The sequence below is a fragment of the Ruditapes philippinarum genome, unplaced genomic scaffold, assembly GCF_026571515.1.
Source record: "Ruditapes philippinarum isolate M1 unplaced genomic scaffold, ASM2657151v2 ctg116_1_1_1_1, whole genome shotgun sequence".
Lineage (NCBI taxonomy): Eukaryota > Metazoa > Mollusca > Bivalvia > Venerida > Veneridae > Ruditapes > Ruditapes philippinarum.
In genome coordinates this window covers 80,477-102,947 of record NW_026862606.1, presented here as the reverse complement: position 1 = coordinate 102,947, position 22,471 = coordinate 80,477, and the positions used below count along the sequence as shown (strand labels likewise).

At 31.1% G+C, this 22,471-nt stretch overlaps 1 protein-coding gene across 4 annotated transcripts in view; it reads left to right on the top strand.

The window, feature by feature from the left end:
* LOC132719559 (solute carrier family 2, facilitated glucose transporter member 10-like) overlaps positions 1–22,180 on the top strand; it is a 29,438-nt gene extending 7,258 nt beyond the window's left edge. The window contains exons 3-14 of one of the 4 annotated variants that reach the window (XM_060703337.1): positions 237–353; positions 1,216–1,322; positions 1,781–1,864; positions 2,334–2,437; positions 6,515–6,710; positions 7,263–7,349; positions 8,443–8,553; positions 8,950–9,469; positions 9,714–9,836; positions 11,338–11,470; positions 14,610–14,742; positions 15,925–22,180. In XM_060703337.1, coding sequence (XP_060559320.1) covers positions 237–353; positions 1,216–1,322; positions 1,781–1,864; positions 2,334–2,437; positions 6,515–6,710; positions 7,263–7,349; positions 8,443–8,553; positions 8,950–9,469; positions 9,714–9,836; positions 11,338–11,470; positions 14,610–14,727 — 1,700 coding nt within the window. In that variant the 3' untranslated portion in view covers positions 14,728–14,742; positions 15,925–22,180. Of the gene's footprint in view, positions 1–236; positions 354–1,215; positions 1,323–1,780; positions 1,865–2,333; positions 2,438–6,514; positions 6,711–7,262; positions 7,350–8,442; positions 8,554–8,949; positions 9,470–9,713; positions 9,837–11,337; positions 11,471–12,571; positions 12,702–14,609 lie in introns of those variants that run through there. The other 3 variants (XM_060703338.1, XM_060703336.1, XM_060703339.1) reach the window with 3 other exon arrangements.
* Positions 22,181–22,471: the final 291 nt, after the last annotated feature.

Genomic DNA, 22,471 nt, shown 5'->3' with positions numbered 1-22,471 from the left:
GTCCTGAAAATATGGTGACCTTGAAAATAAGCTGTTTTCAAAAATAACCAATCTCTTACCAAAAATTAAAATAAGCTGTGACTTATTACTGAATTTAGGGTATGTCAGATATTTTCAAATGCTTAATTATTATTTACTAAACATTTCTGTTTGTATTTAGTCAAACTGTTGCAAGGTTTTCTTATCTAAATTGAAAATGTTGTCAAAAATGTATTTTTAATTCATTTTTTTTTCAGGAATTATATCAGGAGCCATTTTACAGCTTCGAGATGTTTTTTGCTTGTCATGTCTTGACCAAGAGTTAGTTATTAGTGCTATGCTAATGGGGGCTGTACTAGGATCTTTAATTGGAGGTAATATTTGTGTATGTTGATAGTGTTAACCTATATTTCCATTATGATAGGTTTAATAATTGGTCTTCTTTTCTTTTTAATATACCAAACTTATTTAATTGGTATTAAAGCATATGATTCTGAATGGAAGATCTATATTTTGATGATAGCTTGGTGAAAGAGTTTGTCCAAAACTGTTTGTTCTGTTTCACTCATGCATTCTTTTTCAAAAATATCTGTTTCACTCATGCATTCTTTTTCAAAAATATCTTAAAATACTGAGAAAGAGAGAAAATATAAGATTTAGATGAAATATATATTATGTCTTTATGTAGTTAGACATCAGTTATTTGATGAACATTTCACATGGATAATTGAAACTGTAAACAAATTCATGTTGTTTAGCTTGACAAGAATTGTTGAGATATAATAATTGTGCTACATGTTTTTTTTTTGTGACAAGATTTCGATAAACTATTTGCAAACTATTGATTTGTACTTCCTAGCTTATTCATAAAATTTGTTTAGAAAATATTTTAATTAATATATGATAATACCAGGGCAGTATCTTTTATTGTTGATTGATTGATAGTTTATTAACTTTCTACTGTTATATGATAAAATATATATATGAGCCGCGTCACGACAAAACCAACATAATGAGTTTGCGACCAGCATCCTTGCAGTCTGATCGGGATCCATGCTTTTCGCTTTCCAACCCTATTACAAGTAGAGAAACTGGTAGCGAACAACATGGATCCTGATCAGAGTGCACGGGTGTGCAGGCTGGTCTGGATCCATGCTGGTCGCAAACCCATTATGTTGGTTTTGACATGACGCGGCTCATGTGTTGATAATGATTGTGATTGTGTATGTGTTGTAGGGTTCCTGATAGATCACTGTGGTAGAAGACTCACTATTATAGCTAACTCTGTAGTGTTCCTCATAGGGGCTCTAATCCTTGGCTTCTCTCCAAGTTTTGCCATACTGGTGAGATTTTTTAGATCATGTCATTTCCTAGTAAATATTACTTTCACAAATATCTTAAAAAAAAACCTCACCATTGATTGATGAATCAACATTTTAATAGTTTTTATAACAAAAAAGAAAAGTTCTGTATCTTTTCTAATGTCAAGTGAAATATAACAGTTAATATCTTCTCAAGGCAATTAGCAAATAAACTTTTCTATTTCTTGAATGTTTTTGAAATAAATATGAAACCATCTTAAAATTAACACCATGACTTGCATCCTCTGTTGAAAACTTTAAATAAAATGTAGATAATGTTCAAGTTGTGTAATAAATAGATGAATTATATGGGATTGTTATTCTATAAATGCCAGTATCTTTAGTAAAGTCATTCTTAGAGTCTTAATAAAATTAATTAAGATTAATAAATGCATATTAAAGTTAGGAGGCTGGATTGTAAATTATAATTTCTATTTTAGGTAGTTGGAAGATTGATGGTAGGGTTTGCAGTGTCAGTGTCAGCCACTGGAGAATGTATTTACATATCTGAAATTGCTCCTGCTGTATGTCTATAATTATGTATCTTTATTTCTTCCTCAGTTTGTTAGTGATATATATATATCAGAAATAAGTTCGAACATGTTGTAAACTACATATCAGTAAAAACTTGGGCTTTATTTTAATAATTGTACATACTACATTTACATTGCTTTTTCAGTAAACATATTAGTTCTATCATATCACAAATTGTACTCAGTATGTAATCTACATGTCAGGTATGACTTTTTCTGTATTTTGATAAATATATATCAAAATAGCTGACACGTAATTAATAACAAGAAATAAGAAATGATTATTGCATTGTGTAAGTTGCATATCTAGAGATGGCATGAGTTCATGTTACTGAACTACAGTTAGAAACGGCTTTTGCAGTGTGTAAACATCATTTCATATATTGTAGGTGTAATATTAATATTATGTATTGTATTGAGTAAAGAAAACTATAAACAAAACTAAGCTGTTTATTTCCAGAAAAGACGAGGATTGCTAGTTTCACTGAATGAGCTTGGGATCACACTAGGTCTACTGTTGGCTTACTTATGTAACTTCCTGTTTATAAGTGTAACAGATGGATGGTTAGTATATGTTGTGCTTAGTTAATGTTTAACCAGAAATAAAAATATAATGAAATATGTACTTGATCTACATTAACCTTTTACCCCATGAGCATATTGCGAAAAATTTTCATTGAAAAGCCTCCTGTAACAAGTTCAAACTGCTATGAAACTATGAAAAATGCTTCAATGCTGATCAAACTAGGCACAAATGTTGACTAGGCCATGACCTCTGTAACAGCATGCTCAATTGTAAATTTCCTGTTACTATGGCAATGGGGGGATGTCTCAAAAATGCCAAAAATCACTATTTTGCATTGTTTTTTTCCATCAAAACTGATTTCAAAGTCCTGCAACTTCTCAATGAATTGAGATAGAGTAAAAGGCTTTTCAGCGTCGGTTACTAGTTACCCTAAGATCGACCTGAGGCTATTTTAAGCCTGTCACATGTCCAAAATTTTCTTGGAGATGAGTGGGACTGCCGTCCCCCTTCAACTGCCAAACAGAAGGGGCACATCCCCCTTCTGGCAACCCCCTGATGTAACATTTGGATGGGGGATGAGGCCGATAAAGTGGTCACTTTTTAACAACATTTCTCAAACGTTAAACAGTGTTTTGGGGCATAAATGGGGCCTTTTTTCACTGTTTGAGGCCTCAAAAAAGGGGGGGGGGGGGGGGGGCTAAAAGCCGTCGAAACACGCTTATATAAGGGAAAAGGTTAAAGTGACATCATGCTTTTTTTGACAAATTGAGCTGAATTAGCTATATATTTCATGGTAATTGACCAATATTTAAAAACTTTTAGGATAAATATAAAAGCTGTGTTAAATATAAAAAGATTGCCCCACACTTGAATGTTACATGATAAATTTGGAAGGATATTTATAGAAAATTCAGTGTGTCACATAGGCTATTGTTTATGTAATGAAGTATAACATAGTATCTTAAACATTTAGGACAAAAATCGAAGTTATTTTTATTTTACTTGCACACTCTTTTTATGCATGGATGGGCATAATATAACTTTAAGTAAATTTGGGAATAAAAATATTTGTGAATGAATTCTTTCATCAGGTTAAATCATCTTTGTGAGCATTTGAAATGAAGGAGTGTACCCTGAAATGCATTTATATTCAACATTTATCTATAAACAGGTTAAGTTTATTTTGAGTTTTAAAAATCACCAATACTGATACATGTACTTCAAAAATTACATGTTTTGAAAACTATAGTCTGTCCCATCAAATTTGAACATTCCATTTTTTATTTAATATAATAGTAAAATCATGTAAATTAATGTCATGTTAACCCTGACGTCAATATCTCTAGGCATGTTTTTCATTTTTTTCATAAAGTCATTAATATGGTCGAAATGTTAAAATTATATTTTTCCCCGTTGACTTACGTTGTAACCTGACGTGACGTCCATTTCAAAATGGCGGCGCCCATATAGACGTCATTTAGGGTTCGTCTCACAATTAGCGTGAAATGTACTCGGTAATTATACAAAAAATGATTATTCTAAATTACTAGCTCGCAATAGCTAAATGTTCTCATTAAAATGAAAAATGAAAACAAAGTTGGTGTCAAAAAAGACAATTTTACTAGCAAACCATTATTTAAAATAATCAAAATCATTTGAAGTGAAAATATCAATAACTGCTTTATTAATTCTAACACACAAATATTTCTATAATTACCATGATATACTGTCGTATTTTTATATTCTTTTTAAGAGAAAAAGAACAATGAAGTGATTTGATTAGATAGCTTTTCAATCAAGCGCGTATCTTGAATACCGCAACGCGTCGAAGGGGAGCGGGAACACTAGCTAGAAGACTATAAAATGGTTATTCGCTAATTAATGTTTAATTTACATAATTCTGTAGTTGTCTGAATTATGTCCATTAATATGTGTCACGTCTATTCAAAAATAATTAGAATTGACCAGGTACGATGAGATACAAAAATATGTTACCCTTCTTATTTCGGGTGCGATGTTTGTGTGCTAAACCTTTCCTTCACAAGAAATCGCCAACAAATAATACATTATCATGCAAATCTGACAAGAAATATATAGAAAAGAGAACTGATTCACTATACGTTCAGCATTGGTTTGCTTGTTACCACAGTGTCTACTTTAACTTACCCCCTCGCTAACGAGTGAACAAAGACTCGCGTCCGAGGAAATTGTAAATTACATGTATAAGAATATAATATCACGCTTTCTAGTTTGAGCAATCAAACGTAGGCCTATACTGTACACTTTAAGCTCGTAAATACAGATTTATCTTTCCGTCTCATAATTCAACAAAATGTCCAGAAATACCGGCAGTGATTTGATAACGTGTGTTATTATTAAAAATAAGTTTGTATTGGAGTGTTCAATAAGTGACAATAAGTGCGGTTTTTATTGTAGACTCAAAGTGTTACATATAATTATTATGTTAATATGAAGGGGAGATGGAGTCAAAGAGAACCTCAATAATTTTAACCTTCCTAAAATTTGAAAAGATTCAGTGAAAAAACAATTGATCTAGCATATTTTTCGTGGCAGGAAAAAAAACGCGTATTGTATATTTTGTAACTTAAAGAGTAGGATTAACAGAAGTCTTTAATAATAAGGGATAATATGTAGGGAAATCATTTCTGAGAAATATATAAAATAGTTTAAAAACATAAAATCAAAACGAATGTGTATATATATGTAATTAATGGAAGAAGTATTGTACTGTTATAGATTCATGTCATTAAGTGAGTTTAAAAATATTTAAATGTTATCGAAAGTTTTATTATTAATATATGAATTGAAGGTGTAATTTTTACAGTTAAGATGCAAAATTTGGGTCTACAAAAATTATTTAAAATGCAATTAAGGCATATTTATCTCAACGCTTGAAATTATTTGTTTGAGGTTACATTGGCCTAACCGCCCTCTGTTAATGCCACAACTGGAAGCGAGAGGCATTTTTGTTACGTCATATATTTCGTAAATTGTTGTTGAGGTAATAAAGTTTTTTCGTCAGAAATCCATTTTCAAGAGTTAAACATTGTGATGTTAACAACTAAAATTGATGGGCCGTTCTTGAATTATGGATTTGGAACATGCTGAATTATGATGTGTTTCATTTACATATTTCATTTGCTAACCCAGATAACTCCACAAATTTAACAATGTTTTAATAAAGAGACGGATTGTTAACAGTTTAAAAAATCTGGATCATCATAAGTGTAGGAGTCATGTCATTCAGGAGTTTTAAAGCTACGGAACTGGATAGAAACTTGCAATGAAGGAATCTTCAGAATGCGAATTTGTCGTGACGTTCATATAAAGATGTATTTCGAAATTCATAGGGATTCTATTCAGCTTAAAAGTAAGTGCAATTTCTTTTCCTACTCCGTGTGACTCGGTGTTTTTGTGTTGCTAATTTTAATTTTTTTTTTAAAGTTTTCCATCATGCATTGCAACTAAACTGTTACATCTTGTAGATCCAGCTTTGTAAAATAATCATGAAACGACCCCGAGAACCTCATGTATATTTTAGAAACATAACACATGCTTTCTCCCGTTCATCTTCAAATGAAGAGTACTTCGGCAATGGCTACGGAAAATAAACAACAGAGATTTGCCATAGAGAAATCAAAATTTGCTTTCACAAGAAAAGTAGACACTTTAGAGAAAAATCCTGAAAAATCTCGAGGGTGACTTTTTTTTAGTTTACCAAAATAGTTTAATTTTTATTTAACCTCGTTTTGTTAATTCACATGAGGCAAAAGTGCATTTCCATTTTTAATGGGACAGACTATAGCTTATTATGCAATTGATGAAAAATCACGGTTCCAATTGTTGTGTTACTTTCATAGGTTTGTTGGGTACACCTACACTGTTAAAGTGATATGTCAACTTTCCAGCATTCCTAGTAGAGAAATACATCAGGCACCCGTTCTGTGCATTATTTCAGGCATAAGCACACACCTGAGCAGAGCCACAGACCTTCCATAAGTTAGCAGGATAGCTTACTTTGTTACAAAATATGACAAATATTTTTTTGCCTTTCCTTAATGAAAATGAATGAAGATATCACCTGTATATTTCAGGAGATGGATGTTTGGTCTATCAGCAATACCAGCTGTAGTTCAGGGTATAGGAATGTTCTTCCTGCCTATGAGTCCACGGTTTCTCATGTTGAAGAAGAGAGAGAATGATGCTGTAAATGTGCTGAAGAAATTAAGAGGAACAAACAAAATTGAGAGTGAAATTAATGATATAAGAGTATCAATAGCATCTGAAAAGGTATTTCTCGTCGGTGATTTTATATGTAAAAAATAGTAGTTATTTTTTGTTACTTGAATTAACTTATAATATCATGTAATGTCAACCATTTTATTTTTATAATGATACTTCTTTGATAATTGCTAATTATTAAAATTGTCAGTAGCAAATGGTTTATGATATCATGGTATAAAATAGGGCAACAAAATAAATGATAGCCTAAACATTTATTTGTGTAGCTTTATAAAATTGTATGTTTGTTTGTAATTACTTCTGCCATACTTATATTTGTAAATGTGTTGAGGTAATGGATAAAGTTACAAGGGCCACAAATGAACAAGACGGTGAAATATTGAGCTCAGGCAAAGTAGATTACTAGTCTCAGCTTACGTTAAGTTCAAAATGATTTTTGGATTACCAGCTTAACACAAAAAATCTAGTATTTTTACTTAAACCTCACTTCATTCTAATCTATTTGTTGCCTTCTTTATTACTTATGACTCAGTATTGCTTTTTTTTTTATGAAATTATAAATACAGCTTTATATCAATGAAAATATTATAATTTGTATAGAACAAGAGCTGTACAGATGTTTGTGGGTCCGAGGATGGTATGAGAGGTAGAATGTTTATAGGTGTAGGACTTGTCTTTTTTCAACAGGTAGGTTACAACAATTATGATGAGGTGGTAATATATTTATTGTCTGTATTGTTCAATTATATACTTGGTTAAAAACTAGAGGAAATTAGATATATGTAGTTCTTCCACAAATTATGATTTCTACATTAATGTAAATGTTTTATTTAGTTTTCCAGAGTTTTCTTTAGCTCAACTATTCAACAAATAGGGGAAGTTACTGTACTAATCTTGTTTTGCCTTTGCACTTTGGTTAGGTTTTTGCTTGCAAGTTGGTATCTCCAAAAACTACTGAATGGAATGGGTTTAAATTACACACACTGCAATTATCTAACATGACAGGCATAGGTTCAGTAACTCTTTTCCATTTTACAGAGTAATGCTACTTGTCTTGAGAGTTGTCATTTGTCCTGTGTTACAGATAACTCTTGTTTTATTTTGTTATTGTGATGTGTGTGTGTGTCCCAGCATAGTCATTAATTTGCCAGAACTGAAAGTTATTAGCCCATACCACCATTAAAGGGTCATGCCTGTCTGCTCTTCCATACAGTCTGACCTGGTAAATCAATGTCTCTATTCTGATATTGAAACCCCTTTATTTTGAAATTGACTGTTCCCATTTCCTGCAAGGCTAATTCTTTACACAAATTTAGCAAGTTAGGGATAAAGTTTAAAATAAATATGTTTCATGTTGTTCATTCATTTCAGACATCAAATTTTACATTTAGAAGATTTTACAATTAATCATTATCTTATCATGATACTCTTAAATATCTCAGATTTATACTTTTATAAAATATGAATACATTTTCATACCTTGAAGTTTCACGTCATAGATATTTTCACCCATTTTACAGCTTTTCCCTAAGTTATTAATATCCAGCCCATTGATCTTCATTGAGAGTCATTCACCCAGCTTATGGTAGCCCTAAGGAAAGCATGCAGGGAAAGTTTGTTGCACAAGGAAATTAGCAGTGTCCCTGTTTCGGTTGAGATATGTGACTTCTGAATGGCCGCACGTATTTCCGAAAACTTAGTTATTTATACCAATTATAAACCAAAATAGGAACAACAGAAATGCTATGGTTTTATGTTAACAAATAAATATTTTATCTAGTTTACAGGACAGCCAAATGTTTTGTATTATGCACCAACAATATTTGAGGAGATCGGTTTTCACTCCAACTCAGCAGCCACTCTTGCTACTGTTGGTCTTGGAATCGTAAAGGTAATATTGATAATGCAGAAAATATATAATTATACTATGACATAGATGACAAGATCGTGATTTATAGGCCCATTAGGTTAGGCTAGTTGGTTCTTACATTTTATATATATACATTTAAGCATGTCACATTCATAAACCTTTCTTCATTTTTCAAACAATTTAATGTTATCAACATAAAACTTGGAATATATATACATGTATATGTATCATGATGAGACAAGGGGTATAATTCTGAAAGCAATATTTTGAAGTCAGAAGTTGATTTTAACTTAGAATTTTTAACATACAAGTGTTAACACTGCATGTGGTGTTCTTCTTAAAATTGCCAAGTTGACTGTGACCCATTATTTTATATAATGAATTCTTTATGAAAAAGCATTTTTGGTTTATTTTCAGGTGATTATGACAATAATTGCACTGATCTGTGTGGACAAGTTTGGTAGACGTAAACTACTTCTAACGGGTTCCACAATAATGGGAGTTGGTATATTCATCCTGGGAATTGTGTGCCACTTTGAGAGCGCGTCAATACCTAACAAAGCCTGCGTAGATCACAGTCATTGTCACAGTTTAACTGAACATACTCATGCTTTTGCTACCAGTATACCTGATCTCTCTAATTCACAGAATATATTATCAACTTTAAAATCTATGAGCAAAAGAGATTTTGTAAATGAAACTTTAGACAATGGTTTTGTTTCATATTCCAACATATCAACGGTTGTGCCTTCATTGTATCAAAATACTCAAAATAATTCCAGTACAGATTTATTGGATAAAGTTGCAATAAATAACTCAAACAGTGGTGGTTCAGTAAAGGGAGACAATTCAAGTCATTCATCTTTAATTCAGAGAATAGCAGGGTTTACTGCCTTGATGTGCTATGTTGCTGCATATGGATTCAGTTTTGGACCAGGTAAATATTTATTAGTATAAAGCTTTGATTAATTGTAGATTAGTATAAAGCTTTGTTTAGTTGTATATTGAAAAAGATATATGAGTCAAAAGTGTTTTTGTTTTAATGAGAAGTTGAGCATTACATTATTGATTATGTTTCCTGGTTGTTAACTTGTTTGTAGGTGTTGCAGTATAACTAAACGTATACTGATTGTTGAACCTGTTTTCAATGTACTTTCAGTTATACTTTTATTTACTTGCAGTAACATGGTTAGTGCTGAGTGAAATATTTCCTGCAACAGTGAAAGGACGTGCCATTGCTATAGCAACAGTGTTCAATTGGGGAACAAATCTTATTGTTACTTTTACATTCCTTGATGTCATGAGTAAGTTGAAAAAAGTCATGTTAAAGAAAACAACAATAAGGAAATGTCATGTCATAACTTGTTAAAATCTAATATAGAAACTTAGTTAAAGTGATATCATGCTCATATTTTTGTTGTCAAATTAAGCTGAATTGACTATATATTTATTTGAATTTATTAAAAGATTGATTATGGTATTATATTGGTCATTGACCAATATTTGGTAATGAAAAGTTTTTAGGATGAAATATTACAACTGCCTAAAATATAAAAGACTACTTCACTCTTGTCAGTAGAACATTACCAACATATTATGATTGATATTTATAGAATAATCTGTGAGTCCCTTGGTTTATTGAATACACACATGAACTAGACTATAAAATTGAATGCAGCTATGGCTAATTCTACAATTATTTTGTCTTTGACCTGTGCACTCTCCATTTACATTTGGATGGGCATATTGTCACTTTAATTATTAGAGCAGATATAGCTCTACTCTGAACCTTCAAAATTGGTGTGACACAAACCAAACTTGAATTTCTAGCTGGTGGTATATATCTCGTGTGTTGGGAACAGAATATATAATTTGTCTGCAAAAGCAATCATTTTTCCTTCACAGTTATTACACTGAAGTGGATTAACTTTTATTCTGTATTTGTTAATATTTGAAAGCAGCCATGGCATTCTATACTTTGTAAGTGTATTTTTTATATCATATGATATATTTTATAGTTCATTTAATAAGAAAATTAACAATAATGTCATATTGATACAGCAAGCTATTTGCCAAAACTACATAAATTGAAAAACATTCATACAAGTTAATTGTTGTTTAAGTGTTCTGTTTTATGTTATTCAGATACCCTTGGTGTGGCATGGACTTTTACAGTGTTTTAATGTTCTGTTTTATGTTATTCAGATGCCCTTGGTGTGACATGGACTTTTACAGTGTTTTAATGTTCTGTTTTATGTTATTCAGATGCCCTTGGTGTGACATGGACTTTTACAGTGTATTAATGCTCTGTTTTATGTTATTCAGATGCCCTTGGTGTGACATGGACTCTTACAGTGTTTTAATGTTCTGCTTTATGTTATTCAGATCCCCTTGGTGTGACATGGACTTTTACAGTGTTTTAATGTTCTGTTTTATGTTATTCAGATGCCTTTGGTGTGACATGGACTTTTACAGTGTTTTAATGTTCTGTTTTATGTTATTCAGATCCCCTTGGTGTGACATGGACTTTTACAGTGTTTTAATGTTCTGTTTTATGTTATTCAGATGCCTTTGGTGTGACATGGACTTTTACAGTGTTTTAATGTTCTGTTTTATGTTATTCAGATCCCCTTGGTGTGACATGGACTTTTACAGTGTTTTAATGCTCTGTTTTATGTTATTCAGATGCCTTTGGTGTGACATGGACTTTTACAGTGTTTTAATGTTCTGTTTTATGTAATTCAGATGCCCTTGTTGTGACATTGACTTTTACAGTGTTTTAATGCTCTGTTTTATGTTATTTAGATGCCCTTGGTGTGACATGGACTTTTACAGTGTTTGGTGTGATATGTGCCTTCAGTGTTATGTTTATTTACTCCTTTGTGCCAGAAACTAAGAATAGAACGCTAGAACAAGTGTCTGCTGAAATGAAAACAAAGTAAGAGAAAAATTATGTTTTTTAACAGTCATTATATGATTAACCAATTATAAATCATGAGCACACTGATATCAATTCCTATATTTATACATTTATGTAGTAGTCAGTTCAGTATTATTAGTTCATTTCACTTAAAATGACTATTACCGAGCATAAGCTACTTAGCGTCACCCAATAAACGTGATAAAGAATGATATGATTTCCTATAGTATTACACAAAAAAACAACAAAACATAAAGGGATTTTATTCATTCAGGTACTATGTCTCTTAATTTTAATGTTTTAGTTAAAAACATTTTTTGTTATACTTTTTAGAGAAAAGATGGGGCTATTGTCTTACCCTTTAGCTGGCGTTGGTGTGGGCATCGGTTAATCTTTGCGTTAAGGTTCATTTTCTCAGAAACTGTAAAAGCTATTCACTACATACACATGTTTATTGTCATAAAAAATGCCATTCTAAAGGGCAGATGATTCTTATTTTTTTTTCAAAGAAATGCCTCTTTTTCAACTAAGATTTTTGAATTTCTTGGTAAAATTTTTACTTAGAAACATTTTTCAAACAGTATCAAAGATACTCACACCCATCTATAACTGGTTCACTATCAAATTTAAAATGCACTTGTAGGGAGGAGATAATCTTGAAAGTCATTTTTGCTTTATTATCTCCCTTTTTCGTCCAAGCATATTCAGCACTGTGGGCTGTCCGCAGACAGCTCTTGTTCGAATTTCCACCAACTTGTCACTAACTGTTTTAAATGTTTTCTCTATTGGTGGATTGTTAAAAACTTACCTTAATTGTTCAATATTTGAACTTTAACTTGTCTTTGTATCAATACTGCTCTGTAGGTGATAATTTTAAATTTGAAAGATTATTTATAGAACATGTATTTATTTGATAGTTTTTGATCTGCAATACTCAGTATGTTTTTTAAGTTATTCTCAGTATTCATTTTTTGTTGAATGAAATAAAATGAAGTAATTGTTAAAGCAGTAATGTGTTTATTTGATGTTTATTGTCTGTAACTTCCAGAGTGAAAATTGTTTTTACATTAATACTGTAATGTCTGTAATTAATATTGTGTAATAATTTTATTGATTAAGGTCATCCATGTAAGAATATTTAAATTTGTTGTGTGAATCTGTGATACTTTCCAACTTTCAGCGTGACAAATATGTTTAAAGGCTGCTTTTGCATTAACACACAAACTGCTAGTAGCTAAAATATATCACGGTAAATTCTCATAGTTATGGTTTGGGTTTTTTTTGGATAGAATAGATATTTGAATTCATATGCCATGTTCATCTGATATTTATGTTTTCTGTAGGGTACAGTTTAAACCAAGTCTATACCTATCTTGGTATAAATGTTTTATGCTCTACATGAGAAAATTCATTCAGCGTTTTCTAAACAGAACAATTACAAAGTCTTAAGCAAGCATTGCATAGATAAAGGCATTGTACATGGTGAATATAATTGTGTTCAAAATATGAAGATATCAAAATGTGGCTAGAGTTTTTACAAGGGATTTAGTTTCTAACTCTGAAGCCAGCTTGTTGAAGATTAGTACTTAAGTATCTGTAAAAATATAAAGTAATGTAGGTAGGCATACCTGGTTTCTTCTACCAGAACCAGTAGCCTGAAATATTGTGTTAATTGACATTTTAATCATCTTTTCAAGATATTATTATCAAGTACCTGCGTAATTAATGTCTTTAAAGCAGATTTAAACATTAGAAATGCTAATTATTTTATTTAGACATGGCAGACATTTAGCAAATATTGATAACATTTTTATGTGACATGGCTGCATTTATGTTATTGGATTGGTTTCTGCTTTCAGCTTTATTTCTGCTTTTCTCTTACTATTGATCTTAGTAAAAATTTAATACAAATATTCAGGTGTCTGCTCAAATATTATAACAGTCGGAGAAAACATAACATGTTAAATTGTAAACAGCATTAAAAAATTAAAAATATATTTCAAGGATATCAATTTTTTTAAAAACATAACAAAACTTTTTCTTTATATTAAGTGAGTTTTGACATTGTATTTCTGAATGTTTAACATGTGTGCTCTATAAATATAGTATATGAAAACATGTAAACAAAAATAAATTCTATATTGCATGCAAGGTTATAGTTGACGGTGTAGGGTAAACTAAGGTTAATGATTTGAGGTTGTTAAGTTACGAATTACAAATTTGTTGCTAAGAGTTACATAAACAAAAGCTTAAATTATGCATTGCATCTCATGTTGAACAATAGCAGACTTGCTTATTCAGCCTTCAGAATTTGTAACTAAATGATTGAATTGATAGCATTCTTGCTTATGATGATAACAAATTTATACTATCTATGTAAATGTATGGGTGTTTTTTGCTAAATTACTGCTTACATGGATTCTGTGACTTCATGGAATTATGGAATTACCCTGTTGTGAATTAACAATCGTTTATAGTTATAGTTTATAGATTTTAATATAGAAACTTTCAGCACACAAAAAAATAACTATTTGTTTTATTTAGATGAAATGAAAACCTTTAGGAAAATGTATCAGGGATGGTTGTGGTAAATGCAAGCAAGAGGCCATTAGAAAATTTAGGACAATGAAACAATTTGCATAAGCCTCTTATCCTGAGTGTTGATTATAATCATTAATTGGCTTCTTAAACTTGATTTATTTATCATATATTTTTGTGATTGTCCATAGGGTATTGAGGACAATGTAGAAACATAGCTTTAATGCAAAAGCTAGCTTTCTCATCAACAGTTGTATTTATAACTGTTATAATGATATTTCATAATTCCTATTTTTTTATATAAAAAATTAAAGATAAATATGCTACTTCTCCTTATTTGCATAAGTTCGGGATGTAATGATTAGCTTATTTATTTTATTTACAATCATACATACAGTAAATAAACAGTTTTGTTGTTTGGTTTAGGATTTATGATGCTAACATTTTATGTCAGAAAATGGATGAAAAGGTAAATTAATGTTTATGAAAATTTGAAAGATTTGCTGGTTTAAATATTGTAGTAAATGTGTTTATTGTATGTAAATTATTTTAAATATATTCAAAGATGATAACTTGTCAGTACTACTTGTTTAATTAAAATTTTTATGATTTTTTTCAGGCCACCTTTGATTAGGATGAAGCAAAACTGTCGTCAATTGTGCTGTTGTTTCAGGAGCAGACACTCTGTTCGTAGTTATGGCAACTATAGAAGAGTCCAGTCAGAGACAGTCACATGACAATCATGTGTTTTTAGCTCACCTGTCACAAAGTGACAGGGTGAGCTTTTGTGATCGCTTTCCGACGGGCGTCCGTTGTCTGTAAACTTTTACTTTAAATGACATCTCCTCAAAAACCACTAGGCCAATTTCATCCGAACTTCACAGGAATGTTCCTTTGGTGGTCACCTTTGAAATTGTTCAAAGAATTTAATTCCATGCAGAACTCTGGTTGCCATGGCAACCGAAAGAAAAAAACTTTAAATATGTTCTTTTAAAAAATCCTAAGAGCTAGAGCTTAGATATTTGGCATGAAACATCTTCTAGTGAGTGTCTACCAAGTTTGTTCAAATAAAAGCCCTGGGGTCAAAATTAGCCCCGCCCCGGGGGGTCATTGATTTTCCCTATTTGCATATAGTAAAAACTTAAAAAATCTTCTTTTAAAGAACCCAAAGAGCTAGAGCTAAGATATTAAGCATGAAACATGTTCTAATGAGTGTCTACCAAGTTTGTTCAAATAAAAGCCCAGGGGTCAAAATTGGCCCCGCCTCAGGGGGTTATTGATTTTCCTTATATATGCATATAGTAAAAACTTAAAAATCTTATTTTAAAGAACTCAAAGAGCTAGAGCTAAGATATTTAGCATCAAACATGTTCTAATAGGTGTCTACCAAGTTTGTTCAAATAAAAGCCCTGGGGTCAAAATTGGCCCTGCCCCGGGGGGTCATTGATTTTCCAAATGTGTAAAGCAACAACTTAAAAAATCTTCTTTGAAAAAACCCAAATAGCTAGAGTTTAGATATCAAGCATGAAGCATCTTCTAGTGAGTGTCTACAAAGTTTGTTCAAATAAAAGCAATGGGGTCAAAATTGGCCCGGCCCCGGGGGTCATTGATTTTCCTTATATGTGTATAGCAAAAACTTAAAATCTTCTTTGAAAAAACCCAAATAGCTAGAGTTTAGATATTAAGCATGAAACATCTTCTAGTAAGTGTCTACAAAGTTTGTGCAAATAAAAGCCCTTGGGTCAAAACTGGCCCCGCCCCAGGGGTGTCATTGTTTTTAACTATATGTGTATAGTAAAAACTAAAAAAAATCTTCTTTTAAAAAGCCAATGAGCTAGAGCTTAGATGTTTAGCATGAAACATCTTCTTATGAGGGGGGAGGGGGGGGGCTATATACAGGTGAGCGACCTCAGGGCCATCATGGCCCTCTTGTTTACAACCATGACAACTTCAAGGGTCATACCAGAAAAATATCATTACGCCTGCCATCGGTAATACTTCGGAATCTATAAACAATATCTTATTGCAAGTGTTCTTATACCAGTATCAGCAAAGTTAGTTTGTGGCTGCAACAATTGTTAAAGGTTTGAATCAGGAAAAGGCATATGGTTTTAGCAATCCAGGGTTCCATTGTTATTCACCAAATTCATTAAATTTGCAAAGCTGCCACAATTTGGATTATACAAGGTGTTTTTTGAATGGTTGTAAACATTGTTTTCTTTTCATGAAATGCAATATTCAATGGATTTTTACTCTGATATGGTTGTGGACATTTCAGTTGGCAACTATTTGGGGTCACTGACTGCTCTGATTTAGTTATCTGTCCTTAAGTTTGAGTTTCATATCATTTTAGGGCATTTCAAGGACAGATAACTTATATAAAAAATTTCCAAACCTTAATTTTATTTTACTATTGGTCTTAGTTTTTAGCTCGACTATACGAAGTATATGGAGAGCTGTCCTACTCGCCCCGGAGTCGGTGTCCGCGTCCGCGTCCAGATTTTAGATTAAAGTTTTGGTGCAGTAAAATATTTCTCACTATAACTTTGTCATTTCTTAAGGTATCAACTTAAAACTTCAAATATATGTTCCTTATCATCAACCACATCTTATGTGACAATGTTCATAACTCTAGCACCAATATTTTCAGATTTATCTCCCCTTGAACTTAGAATTTTCCTTAAAAAATACTATTTTTTACTGTTACTTCTTTATTTCTTAAGGGATCAACCTCATACTTCAAATATATGTACCTTATCATCATCCCCATCTTATGTGACAAGGTTCATAACTCTAGCACCAATATTTTTAGATTTATCTCCCCTTGAACTTAGAATTTTCCTCAAAAAGTACTATTTCTTACTGTTCCTTCTATATTTCTTAAGGGATCAACCTCCTACTTCAAATATATTTACATTATCATCATCCCCATCTTATGTGACAAGGTTCATAACTCTAGCACCAATATTTTCAGATTTATCTCCCTTTGAACTTAGAATTTTCCATAAAAAATATTATGTTTTACTGTTACTAATTTATTTCTAAAGGGATCAACTTCATACTTCAAATATATTTACGTTATCATCATCCACATCTTATGTGACAAGGTTCATAACTCTAGCACCAATATTGCAAGAATTATCTCCCCATAAACTAATATTTTTTGACTAGAAAATTGTTATTTTTTATTATAACTTTTTTATTTTTAAAGGTATCTACCTCAAACTTCAAATACTTATTCCTTATCATCAATTACATTTTATGTGACAATGTTCATAACTCTTGAAGCAATATTTACAGATTTATCTCTCTTTGAACTTAGGATTTTCTTTAAGAAATATAATAACTTCTTTACTTTTTAAGGTATCTACTTCAAGCTTCAAATATATATTTCTTATCATTACTCAAATGTTGTGTGACAAGGTCCATAACTCTAGCATGACTTTTTCTAGAATTATTCCCCTTGATCTTGGAATTTATGTTAACAAATATTATTTTGTACTATAACTTAATACATAATTATACCTAATTGATTTTTCTTTCACAGTTTTGTCCTCCTTACTGCGTCCAGTATTTTATTAGTCGAGCTTCGCTGTCTCCTGTGACAGCTCTTGTTTATTTTGATCATGATTGAAATATGTTAATACTAGTTTCGCAATAAGTTATTATAAGTATTATCTGCTTTATTTAAGTATTAGTATTTGCTTGCAAGTATAATGAATATTGCCAGTATAAAAAATGTGCCATTCTAATGTAAGTGAAAAATAATATTGTATAATGTCATATACGTAATGTATCTGTACCTCACTTCTTTCAATGTTCAAATTGTTTCATTTAAATATGCGCTGCGCCATACAAAACCAACATTATGCGTTTGCCACCAGCATGGATCCAAACCAGCCTGCGCAGTCTGATCAGGATCCATGCTGTTTGCTTACAAACCCTATAACAAAAAGAGAGCTACAAACCCTATAACAAGTAGAGAAACCAATAGGAAACCACTACAAACCCTATAAAAAGTAGAGAAACTGATAGGGAACAGCTACAAACCCCATAACAAGTTGAGAAACTGATAGGGAACAGCTACAAACCCTAAAACAAGTAGAGAAACCGATAGGGAACAGCTACAAACCCTATAACTAGTTGAGAAACCAATAGGGAACAGCTACAAACCCTATAACAAGTAGAGAAACTGATAGGGAACAGCTACAAATCCTATAACAGGTAGAGAAACCGATCGGGAACAGCTACAAACCCTATAACAGGTAGAGAAACTGATAGGGAACAGTTACAAACCCTATAACAAGAAGAGAAACCGATAGGGAACAGCTGCAAACCCTATAACAAGTAGAGAAACTGATAGGGAACAGCTACAAACCCTATAACGAGTAAAGAAACTGTCAGCAAACAGCATGGATCCTGATCAGACTGCGCGGATGCACAGGCTTGTCTGGATCCATGCTAGTCGCAAACCCATTATGTTGGTTTTGTCATGGCGTGGCTCATTATAATGCAATATCTTTATTTCTGAAATGAGATTATTATTCAGAATCTCTGTAACACAAAACCTTGATTTATTTTATAAATGTATACTGTACAGATTTTTATATTTTGCTCTTGTAACCTATTTTTTCCCTCCAGTTTTAATGACACTAGCCATCTGCTTGTGAATTAATCTTTAGATTCACATGTTTTACTTTAAAAATTATTCCATGACTTTGTTATTTTATGTTCAGATACTTTTTTCTGTGTCGTTTTAGAATTATAAGATGTATATATTTTTTTTATTCTTTATGCAAGATCAAATGTTTTATTGTGATTGTTTGTTACAATTTTTATTTAATATTCAATTCTATATTTCATTGTTTATATATGTGCTATTTCCAAATCTTACATTGAACTCTTAAAGGGAATCCAATGAGGTTTTCTGATATGACCCAACTTGGAAATATTTTTCTGAGACTTATTTACCATTTGATAGAGGTTTGTACTTGTGTTCAAACTTTCAGGTTATTCCCTCCACAAGTTTTCCCAGAAACATCAATTTTATTGTGCAAAATGGTAAAAAAAAAATGAAAATCATTGCAAAACTTTTCATTCAAATTGGTCACAGAATCACACACAAAATCAATTGTCAATTTAATTTTAAAAACATTTCTTTATTTTCCTCTGCAGATTTTTTCATTTTATGCGCTTCATTTGATCTATGTAAGAATTTCAAGTATTACATTTTCAGGGTTTTTGACCTCAGTGGAGCCCCTTTAAAGTGACCTTTATCATCTGTGGAGTATATATTAGATATTTGAAATCATCATGTTAGTACTGTCATTTGATATTTTGATATCACTGGGTGAAGTGTCACATTTAAGAAAATGTTTTTTAATATGACACCTGCAATGGTGTTATGATATTTTTATTTAGTTTTTATCACTTTAATTACTTAGTTTTTATCACATTAAGGTAGTACACGCCTAATGGGCACTATAAGGAATTGTAAATTTGACAACATAGGACAGTTATATGCCTTAAATGTCACCTGTATGCAAAATTTAAACAAAATTTACCGTGTGGTTTATGAGATATGGACATTTTTATGAACTAAAACTTTGCCATTACAAGGGATTTTTTCAGAAATGAGGAAACTCTAAATAATCTATAATATCATCATTATGATAAATGTTTTCTTTTTGCTCATTGTTAAGAAATAGATAATGACATTTAGGTAACAAATTAAACAAGCAAAATGATTGTTTTTAAACGAAATGTTTTTAATATGTATAAAAATGTAACCCTACCCCACCCACTTTTAACACTAATTTGACCATTTCCCTATGTAAAAAGCCTTATTTAAAATATCCCTAAAATTTTCCAAAATGAGGGGCTATTTTCAAAGTTTGCCTAAATTTTCTTTAATGTATATTGGTTGGTCTTGCAAAATATAAAATACTTTTACCGTTTAGTTTTTATTTTATTAAACTTTGAAAATATCTGGTATCATATTTGCTATTAAATTTGGCATTATTTAGTAAATAGATACCTACAATAATTATATAATTAAAATAAAACACTTTTTTCTTCCATAGGGGGTCTGAGAGATTAATAAAAAATGTTAAAAAGAAAAAAAAGAAAGAAAAAAAATTGCCCCTTCTGGGGTTTGAACCCACGCCCCCTCAGTTTCAATACACTTTACAGAGATTTTAGCCTATTTGAATACTCTTCAAAGTGGAGATAGGGCATTAGGGGTGTACTACCTTAATTACCATATTGTAGAACAGTCTTGCAACTAGGAACCTGGAACAAAGAATATCTGTAATTTGTGCTTTACCTGAAACCAGTTTTTAAAAGATAGCATTTTTTTGTAGTAATGTTGTTTTAATTACATATTTTTAAGAATGTAAGCATTGTTATTAGATAAAATACTAATATTTGGATTTAAATCAGTAGCAAGAAAACATAAAAAAAATGTTGGCAGAGATGAAACACATTAGACGAATACTCCTCACAAAGTAGTTACAAATGTTATGAAAACAAAATAACTGATAACATATCTGTTTCTGTTTAAGAGTAATTAATCTAGGCGCTAACGTCATGCAATTGTTAATTTGTGATATTTCAAATCTGACTGTATGAAAGAAAATAACTTTTTATTGGAATTTTGTCATGTAATATAATTTTTCTGTCAGTATGAAAAGAACTATTTTTACTGTAATATTGTGTTTCTGTAATGTGATAGAAGAGAATAATTTTAAATCAGTATTGTGGAAAAGAATCACATTAAATATTTTTCTAAAGTCTTTAATTATGTGCTATAGAAATGATCGTTGAATCCAACTTTAAAACCTAGCTAATTTCCCTTTAATTGGTTTCATGTTAAACAAATTCGAACCAAAAATACGCAATATAATTATGTAATTGTACTACTCAATAATTTAAAAATAATATTTCCCAAACTGTGATTTTATCGCTCAATAACATCACTGTTTGGTGTTCGTATGTGAGGAATTATATCATGAGGGCGTAGCCCGAGTGATATATTGATGCGCATCCGAACGATAAACAGTGATGTTATCAAGCAATTACCGTAAATCACCGATTTGGATATATTATTTCAATTCTAACACGACATAAACAAATAAATGCTGCCGTACCTGCTATTAAGCAAAATTGAGCCTGATTTGTTTCCATACTTATTGTCAGTGCATTGAATTTTATAGTGGTTACGTCACATGTATAATGATTACATCACATGTCTTAATATAGAAGGTCAAACAGTGATTTTATAGCATAATAACACACACTTTCGGTTCTTCTATGTTCAATAGGGAAAAATGCGGGTCCTGTTAGAATACCATAAATTTATTCTGTTATTACAAAGTCTGTTCATTATGAAATACATGTATCTATCTGTTACTGGTACAATGTAATGTGTCTTATGTTATTATTTAAAAGAAATATTTATTACAATACAACATATCAGTGATTTAAAAATGTATAATAGCAACTTGTTGCAATGTTGCATAATCAAAATTATAATACATATTTTATGAATATATCTATATACATGTTATGTTTGGACTTTCCTTGATCATTAAATATTCATTATAATACATGTATTTGAATTTATTATTGAAGTTGAAACTTGGGAAAATGTTTTCCCAACATGAAAGATAACATGGAGAAGTCAATGTAGGAGATGTACCAATAAAATAACAGCAACATCATTTTTCTCTAAGACTTTTACATTTACATACAGAATATCGGTGGTTCTACTTGGTTTCCTGTTTGTGCCTGAAATAATACACAGGTCTTCTTCCACCAGTAAATCTGGAAAGTTATGACCGCAATCTGTTGGTGCGACGTAAAACCCAACCAAAAATGTCATTAACATTACAAGCCACAAAAAGTTTTAGTTTTAAATTAAATTTAAGACAATAGTTTTGATGCATTTTTTGATTGGTATAGGTAAATCATTTATGTAACTATTCAAATATAATTTATATTACATTATTTTAATGTGCATAATAAATGAAATGTTTAGATGGTTGATTATACATGCATGTTTTTTAATGGAAATTGTCATAATAAAAGTTTCTTTTACAGGTAGTACTTGTTGTTGAAATAAGAAAGTTTAAATTTTTTATCTTGTTCATGGTTGATAGATTTATTTATTTCAATAAAATTGATAATTTTTGTACTCTATTTTATTCAAACCCCTAATTTACAGATACCTTTATCATTAGATTGACTGTGGCATCTGAATTTACCCATGCCACCATTGCAGACAAAGAACAATGATAATAGAAAAAAATTTGGCCCACAGTGTTCAAACTTCATAGGATGATTGTCCATATTGGGTAGAAGACCCCTATTGATTTTGAGGTCACAAGGTCAAAGGTCAAGGTCAGTATTACTTTAAAGCTGAAAACAGTTTCTGGAGCATAACTTTAGTTCCATGTGGCCCACAATATTCAAACTTCATTG